The sequence below is a fragment of the Poecilia latipinna genome, unplaced genomic scaffold (assembly GCF_001443285.1).
Source record: "Poecilia latipinna isolate Pla-1442-1.1 unplaced genomic scaffold, P_latipinna-1.0 Scaffold1934, whole genome shotgun sequence".
NCBI lineage: Eukaryota > Metazoa > Chordata > Actinopteri > Cyprinodontiformes > Poeciliidae > Poecilia > Poecilia latipinna.
This window is the reverse complement of record NW_015114550.1, coordinates 80,980-90,061: the sequence shown is the minus strand read 5'-3', so window position 1 is coordinate 90,061 and position 9,082 is coordinate 80,980. Positions and strand designations below refer to the sequence as shown.

Sequence of the window (9,082 nt, the reverse complement as noted above, 5' to 3'; positions counted from 1 at the left end):
TTTGCATTAAATTATAAATAAAAAATCATGCAAAGTTGGCACTTTAAATGGACTTTTAATGCAACTTTTAGAGCAACTTTGCATTAAAAGTGTCATTATTTACCGAATGGCACTTCATGATAACTGTCATAAACATGACATAACACCTGTCATGAACATAAAGAAGTCTTTATGAATGTTTATGACAGTTATCATGAAGTGCCATTCGGTAAATAATGACACTTTTAATGGAAAGTTGCTCTAAAAGTTGCATTAAAAGTCCATTAAAAGTGCCAGCTTTGCATGATTTAGTAAATTATGATATTTTAATGCAAAGTTGGCATTTTTAATGGACTTTCAATGTAACTTTTAGAGTAACTTTGCATTAAAAGTGTCATTATTTACCGAATGACACTTCATGACAACTGTCATAAACATTCATAAAGACTTCTTTATGTTCATGACAGGTGTTATGTCATGTTTATGACAGTGCAATGTCAGTCTTATGCACACCCCTTCAAATAAAGTGTTACCGACAGTTCTCCCCCATTTCCATCAGCATGTGAACTTTGCAACCAGAGGCTCAAACATACTGGATAGAGCCTACACAAATCTTAAGGCAGCATTCAAGGTAGCACCCCGCCCCCACTTTGGCTCATCAGACCATCTTTCTGTAATATTAGTTCCTGCATATAAGGCCCTGCTCATCAGAGGAAAACCGATTGACAAGCAGGTGAGTCTGGCCTGCAGGATCCATGTCGGCATTACAATACTGTTTTGAATGCATATATGTCCAGGGAAACTGCAACTGTAAACAGTCACACCAATGTTGAGGAGTATGCCGAATCTGTGTCTACGAACATCCTGAAGTGCATGGATTATGTCTCTGTGACCAAGATCATCACCACCAGGGCAAATCAGAAACCCTGGATGACAAAGGAGGTGCGTCAGCTCATGAAGACACGAAACACTGCTTTTAAATGTGGGGACAGAGAGATGCTCAGGTCAGCCAGAGCAAACCTAAACCACATCATCAGAGTTGCAAAACGTGCCTATGGTCAGAAAATTTGACAATTTTCCCACGAATCAGCAAATACCAGGCACATATGGCAAGGCACCAAGACTATAACAGACAAGGCTGCTTCTTTGTCCTGTGAGGACAGAACAGATTTTGTCCTCACAAAATCTGTGAGGATTTTGTGAGTGTTGTTGAAGCCCTCAACAACACTCCTGTGAGAAAATGCACTCCTCAACTAGTTGAACAGATTACTCTGTTTGAGACAGCTGATGTTTTGAGGACCTTGAGAAGAGTCAAAATACATAAAGCAGCAGGGCCTGATAACATACCAGGACTGGTTCTCAAGAACAGTGCTGACATATTTAACACCTCGCTGAGCTGTACTGTCATTCCATCCTACTTCAAGACGGCCATCATCATTCCAGTGCCCAAAAACCCACAATTTCATCACTGAATGACTATCGCCCTGATGCACTCACTCCCATCATGATTAAGTATTTCGAGAGGCTGGTGAAGGATCACATCATCTCAAAACTTCCCTCCTCTTTTGATCCGCTCCAGTTTGCATACAGCTTCAACCGCTGCACAGAGGATGCTGTTTCCACCACACTGCCCCTGAGCCTGAAACACTTGGAGGAGAAGAATACTCATGTGCGAATGCTGTTTCTGGACTTCAGCTCAGCATTCAACACAATCACCAGCACCCAGTGAGCCTTGGGCTGAACAACCCCCTGTGCAATTGGTTGCTAGATTTTCTGACAAACTGTCAGGGTCGGTAATAAAGCTTCTCCCTCATCACTGGCTTCCCCCAAGGCTGCGTACTGAGTCCACTGCTCTTCACCTCGATGACCCATGACTGCCAAGCCAGGTTCAGTACGAACCACGTCATTAAGTATGCGGACAATATGACTGTGGCAGGGCTCATCAGGGACGACAACAAACTGGCCGACAGAGAGAAGGTGAAAAATCTGGTGGACTAGTGTGATACAAACTATCTAATCCTGAATGTCAGCAAAACAAAAGAAATTGTTGTTTAGAGGAAAAATCAGCCAAGTCACACACCCCTCCTTATCAATGATGCTGCAGTGGAACAGGTCAGGAACATTCAATTTCTGGGGATACAGATTACTGACACTTTGGCGTGGTCCCTCCAAATCTCTGGTCTGGCGAAGAAAGCTCAGCAACGCCTGCAGTTTTTACGTCAGATGAGAAGAGCTAACCTCCCCCCTCCCATCCTCACCACTTTCTACAAAGGGACAATAGAGAGCATACTGACCAACAGCGTCTCTGTCTGGTTTGGATCATGTAACACTGGCAATGTGTGGAGAGAGTGGTGAGGACAGCTGAGAAAATCATTGGCTTCCTTCTATCCTTGACACAGCTCACAGTCGCTGCCTGTCCAGGGCTCGGGCAATTATAAAAGACCTCTTCCACTCTGAGCATAGTTTGTTCTCCCCGCTGCCCTCTAGGAAAAGGTTCAGCAGCTTCTTTCAATTTGTACATTTTTAAATGTACAGTTGAATGACAAAACAATCTATGTCTATATATATATATATATATATAAACGATTTAATTTCCTGTTTATTGACTGTTCTCACAAATGTCTTTTGCAGAGAAAGCCAGGTGGAATTAAGAGAGCATATAGACAACTTGGCGACGGGTAATCTTTAATTGTAAAATAACACAAAACTGTACTATTGTTTTACGAACAAAAACAAAATACTTAATATTGACAAATAGACAAAGATTATGTAATGATTATATATATTTTTTGTATGTGTTTCACAGAGTTATTCAGAATAAATGAACACCAGAAGATTGCACTAGACCTGGATCCTTACGTAAAGAAGCTACTTAATGCGAGGCGTAGAGTGGTGCTTGTGAACAATATTCTACAGAACGCTCAGGTTAGTGCCTGACCTTGATTTTGGACCTTCTGTTTCTTGACTAAACCTCTTCCATACTGAAGATTAACAGAGATTTAACAATAATTAGTAAAACTTATCATTTTTTTCCTAGATCACCAAAAGACATGTGGAACTCAGTAACTCTTACATGCATGCAGTGAGCAAGCATAGTTTTTATGGAGCCAAAACTTTTTTTTCTTTTAATTTAAAGAACTCCATTTTGTGCATACAGTGATGTCATGAGGCTACTACTCAAAGTGCCTAGATCGAGTAGTGCTAGCCATATGTTTGTACATAATGCTGTTCCCACATGTGCAGTTGTGCTCAGGAATCTTATGTATTGCATCTATGTCATGCAATAATATAATTGCAATTTTAGTAAATCCTGCTTTTAATACAGTGAGATTTTCTTCAAGATTATGGAATCATTGGCATCATCATTTACTTGTGACTCGGTGAATAATATGTCATGTTTATTTTTTATTTTTCTCTTATTTTGTTTGTTTTTTACCTTTTTTACCATGGACCTTTTTGTGTCTGGAATAAAGATATGATTGATTGATAGATTGATATGGTTTGCACATTTATACTAGCCAAAGCAGCCAAATTTTATTTTTTGGAAAACCAACATCTGGCATAACACTGGCTCTTGCCTGTCTACCTGCACTGTTTCAATAGTTGCAGAAAGATAGCTTAGAGTTGATTATTATACCAAGCGTTATTGGGTATTTACACGGTTTTACTTTGGCTTTGAACAATAAGTTTCAAGTTTGAAGTAAGCACATGGCTCATTAACATCTCCAACACTTTACTCAATCTGTACCAGTGTTCTGACTATCTGTGCTCCCTATCCCTTGTGGTAATGCGTAGCACCTACTGGGGGACATAGCTATCTACAGTAGTAAAATCTAACAAGGTAGCACAGATAGGCTCTATGCCATGAACGGCAGGACTCAAATCTCAGTCAGTGAGAGACTTAAGTCGTTTTTTTACTACTTAACCCTTGTATGTAGAAATGGGGTCAAACCGACCCTACACATGTAAAACTTGTATCATTTGCCATAGTCCTCGCACGCACAAGGATTAACTTGCTGATAATGCTCTCACACACATCAACAGCTATTGTTGTTTTTATTTAATCTTAAACGATTTAATGGCGAACACAGTAGATAAATGCAATTGACAGAAATGGGTGGATAATTTTTATATTTATATTGTATATTGCATTTGCAAGCTGTATTCGGGCATTTTATGTTTCTTTTGAAGTAAAGGCTTCCTCCTTGCTGAAAGGCCATGACGGTACAGGACATATTTTACCGTGGATAATTACGCTGTCTTGTTAACATCTTCACAAGGTCTCTTGTCTTTTTGTTTGTTGTTCTGTTGTAATTTTGGACCAAAATATATTCATCTCTGGGACATAGAACCCATCTCCTTCCTGAGCGGTGTAATTCCCATCATACCTATACTTGAATATAGTTGTCTGACTGGATGAATGCGGCACATTCAAGCATCTGGAAATTGTTCCCAACAATGAACTATACATGTGCAGCTTCACAGTTCTCTTCCTGATGTCTTGTCTGATTTCTGTTGACTTTCAAATATTGTGAAACAAGAATCAATGTGTTCCAGCTGTAACCTTAAAAAATTTGAATAACTCAAATGTGCCATTAACGGTTTGTGGAAGGAAACACAAAAGGTTTGACCTTTTGTGTTTCAGTTAAAAAGTTATCCCTAATACTCGTGCTAAAGCTAGTGACAAAAAAAATCTCACTAAGTTTTCCAGCATTTAAAAAAATAGAAATAATTTAGGTAATTCTAAGCTTGGGCTGGTTTTGCTTCAGACCTGCATGTGTCTTTTTATCCAATGTATGTAAATATCTGGTTTCAACTGTGCCATCTTGTCTACAATTTTGCCAGACAGGGAAGTGACATTTTTAAATCATATATTTTTTATAAATGAGGACTACTGGAGAACTCCACTTAAGGAGGTTAGGGTTAGTCACATGGTAATTATTCCAATTGTTTGCTCTTAGCTAGAAACAACCCTGTGCCTTCAAAAATGTTACCATGGTATCTAAAATGACATTAGGTATTTTTCTTAATATCAAGTTTGACATTTTTGTATCATCCAACCATTTATACGTTGCGGGAGTAGCAGTCTAAACAAGGAGACTCAGGCTTCCCATTCCCTAGCCACTTGGGCCGCTTTTTCAGGGGAATCCCGAGGCGTTCCCAGGCCAGCTGAAAAACATGTCCTCGGTCTTCCTCTGGGTCTCCTCACAGTGGGACATGCAAAAACACCTCACCAGGGAGGCGTCCATACCAGACGTCCAAGCCACCTCCTCTCAATGTGGTGAAGCAGCAGAGGAATAAATTTCACAAGCCAGTTCATTATGACATTCATAGTATCCATGACTAGCAACATCATTACAGCTACCATATATGTTGTCATTTTTAAATGCTGTCATTTTTTCTACTTTAACTGCAGGCTTTCCTTTCTTTTCTCATTCATCTTCTCCTTTATCATTTTAGTTAAGAGATTAATTGCCCAAGGAGTTGCAAAATATAGACTAAATAAATACTCTGTTTACAGGAACGCCTGAGAAGGCTAAATCACAATGTGGCCAAGGAGACAGCACGAAGGAAGACCATGCTTGAAGCATCAGGAGTGTTCACCCCTCGTTCACCTAGTAAACCATGAGCCCTGTTCCCCACTGTGCCGCATGATTTGTCCCACTGAGGCATGAAGGACTAGAAGTTCAAATATTCAGTGGGCCCATCTCTCTGGAATATTTAGATGTGTTTGCTGAAGAACTTGATGTTATCTTGCATTGCTTTGTTTTTGTCTTTAAATTAAAAATGTGTGTTTAAAATGAGCACAAAATAATGTCTGTAGCAATTACTTAAAACCCCTTATGTTTCTCATTCTAGTAATTTTCAAAAATTGTTTTCAACTAAAGTGTTTGTTTCCATTAAAAGACATACACGATGGTAATGTTAATTGTTTTGGATAGCTCTAAACTTTAGATTCAGACCTACACTTTCTGGGTTTGAATGGCAGTATTGAGTTTAACTATGGCCACATACAAATGACGGTTTCATGGGGACTATACTTTCTTTGTTGATGAATAGTTTTAGGGACTTCAAACTTGGTACCTTTGTGAAAAGTGCATACTGCATGAGAAATGAATGATAAGCTGCTTGTCTTGCTAAGAGTTGCTGTTTGTGTGTACTATTTATTGTAAGTTGAAATCGCATATCATTCCTGGGTATTCCAAAGAATAGTTTGTTAATCAGATAATGGCATTTAAGATTTTTCATTGTATCAATAGAGGAAATATAAGCTGAACTTATAAATGGAAATTTACTTTGGAAGTTGCAAGTTAGTCTTGCAACAGCAAGGTTTTGGCTGTTTGAAACAGAGACTTAGGGTTAGGGTTAGCAATGCTTAGCCTGGTGGGGTACAAGTAAAACCTCGTGACCCATCAGCCTTATAATACACCGGGGGAAACCCTGCTTCATTTTTCCCCTTCAGATTATTCAGCTTTCCCTGCAGTAGCAGGGAAAGCTGAATAATGAAAATTAAGGAGAGATTTCTTGTATTTTCGTTTCTCTTCATTCTCTTCATTGTCTCCCTGTTAAATCCAGACCAGAATGTATAATTCTCCTTATATTTCAATACAATAATAACAAATCTCTGTCATTTTTCAGAAATTTGATTGCTCCATGTTTTGAAAGTAAAATGGGAGGCAGATCTTATAGTTGTCAGACTTTCCTCCTACGGAAGCATGATCCAATTTTTGTCTGTGAAGTAGACAAATACTGTCTACAGCATAAAACTTTTTGTTTTACAAAAGCATACTGTAGGGATAGCATATCTTATGCTATCCCGAGCTACTTCTATAGGTATTTTTTCTAGGCTTGTATTGTCTGTTGAGTCTGTTGAGCACATTTCCTTTTCCTGCTACTTTTTGTACTACACAGTAAAATATTGCTGTTTAGGTAACAACTTGATGCAAAAACTTGATTGTTTCAGTCAGTTACTTGATGCAATCAATTGGGGCTATTTGGATAGAAACTTTTTCACAAATTAGATGATAAACTGAACTTAATAACTCCCCGTTGTTTTATAAATAGGATCAATGTGGAATGTCTCTTACTGACAGTGATTGGATTAAGTTTATCTCTGTTCACAAGCAGGATTTTGTTTTGGTGAACTACCCTGACATCAATTGGCATGTTTGATTTATTTGTAATCTGAAAAAATAAAAAGCAGCCATAAATAACTGTCATTTCAGTTATTAAATTTTTTGTAGATGAAATGACAACTCAGTTGTTAAATTTAAAGTTTTTTTTTGCCATGTTTGTGATTTTTTTTCTCCTCACCCCCTCATTTTTATTTCTCATTGATGTTTGATCCAATTTAGACAGTTGATCAAACATGACACAAAAACAGTGATTCCAGGTTTTTGTACCAATAAAATTAAACTCTTTGTGTCAATATGTGATGGTGAAGTCTTAAAGATTATTTTGTGATTGTCGTCGTCAGAAGTGCACAACTGCTGTTCCCTGAGAAGGTGTCAGCCCGTCTATATTAACGAACCGACACCGCCTCCTGTTGGCTTAGAGTAAATATTTCTGTTACTCCTTTCTTTTTAAATATGGATACACATAGTTAAAGACCTACCTCCCATATCAATTATATGTTGTCTCCTATTCGGGTCCACACAGAACCAAATTCCAGACGATGTTTTTCCACATTGACAACAATTTATTTAACTTGATGATATTATAATTTTTTCCCGCTCACTTTCTATCATTTTAGAAAGACCTGTTGTTTTGCCTGTTGGGGGCAGTATACAATCTAACAACAAGGTCTACTACCGGAAATTCAGAAAACGTTTCAACGGAGTGTTTTCAGCGTGCAGACTTAAGAGAGAGGGCTCTAAGCCTGCCATTACTGGTCAGGACTAAAAGGACAAGTAGCATTAACTGCTCCGTAGGTTTACAGCCAGCCAAGTAGTCCTAGGCCCGGAACACCATCATCCAAGATGGACTCCTGGGTTCGGTTCAATACCCAGAGTCAGGGCAAGGAGAGAGTTTTGAGGTAACACGGTCAGTGTTGTCGGCATTAAAGAAGCGGTGCCCATGAGGCTACTCATTGTCCATTCTCAGTTTTATTTTAGTATATTTTGGGTATGGGTCTGAAGTATATTTTTAGGGGGGTTGAAGGGAGGTTGTATATAATATGCCTCTGTGAGATGCTTAAGTGAATACTGTAATTCGGACTATAAATATTTACATTCACCAAAATTTAGAGACCAGTCGGAGGGACTAAGCCAATAAAAGTCCCCTCCACCCTACCCCTTTAGCATCTCAACACTATGCTACGCTAAAACCATAAGCTTTGGGGGAAACAAACATAGGGTTAGGGTTAATATCTGTGGCAAGCCGTTTTAACATAAATTCGGTTTTACCGCCCTTACATTCCAGATATCTCAAATTGTTTTATGACTAGATGTTTTAGCGATTTAAGATATCTCCAATTATATTTTGACTAGACAAAATAACTATTTGAGATATCTCTAATTACATTCTGATAAGTCGAAATGACGTCAGATTTACCATTGACTTGTATGGAGACTTCAATTCAAGATATCTTAAATGAATTACTGACTATCTGAAATACACATTTCAGATATCTACAATTAAATTATGACTAGTCATAAAGTAAATTCAAGATATCTCAATTTTAGTTTTGACTGGTCATAATTCTAATTAAAGATATCTCGAATTACTCCATAATTCGAGATATCTTAAATGTATTTTTGGATAGGAGAAATTTAATTTTGACTAGTGAAAACTAAATTATAGATATCTTAAATTCAAATAATGACTAGACAAATTTAAATTAAAGATATCTTGAATTGTAATTTTGACTAGTCAAAATTCCTTTTAAGATATCTCTAATTGAATATAGATATCTTGAATTACACAGCTTTTCTATTTAAGATATCTTAAATTGACATTCCGACTAGCCAGAATGACATTACTGAATTAGTATTCTGTCTAGTCAAAACGTCCCTGACTTAAGTAGCAATTTGAAAGTTTAATAAAACAATGAAAAATAGAGAAAACAACAAAAGATGTTTGAAAATGCACCATTTTCATGTTG

The 9,082-nt window shown here is 37.8% G+C and overlaps 2 protein-coding genes across 2 annotated transcripts in view; both read left to right on the top strand.

Annotated features, from left to right (window-relative positions):
• Positions 1 to 7,409, top strand: part of snapin (SNAP associated protein) — an 11,659-nt gene extending 4,250 nt beyond the window's left edge. The window contains exons 2-4 of the mRNA XM_015015616.1: positions 2,611 to 2,657; positions 2,786 to 2,904; positions 5,501 to 7,409. Coding sequence (XP_014871102.1) covers positions 2,611 to 2,657; positions 2,786 to 2,904; positions 5,501 to 5,608 — 274 coding nt within the window. The 3' untranslated portion in view covers positions 5,609 to 7,409. The remainder of the gene's footprint in view (positions 1 to 2,610; positions 2,658 to 2,785; positions 2,905 to 5,500) is intronic.
• Positions 7,410 to 7,782: 373 nt separating this feature from the next.
• pex11b (peroxisomal biogenesis factor 11 beta) overlaps positions 7,783 to 9,082 on the top strand; it is a 14,222-nt gene continuing 12,922 nt past the window's right edge. The window contains exon 1 of the mRNA XM_015015610.1: positions 7,783 to 8,014. Within this exon, the coding sequence (XP_014871096.1) occupies positions 7,959 to 8,014 (56 nt within the window). The 5' untranslated portion in view covers positions 7,783 to 7,958. The remainder of the gene's footprint in view (positions 8,015 to 9,082) is intronic.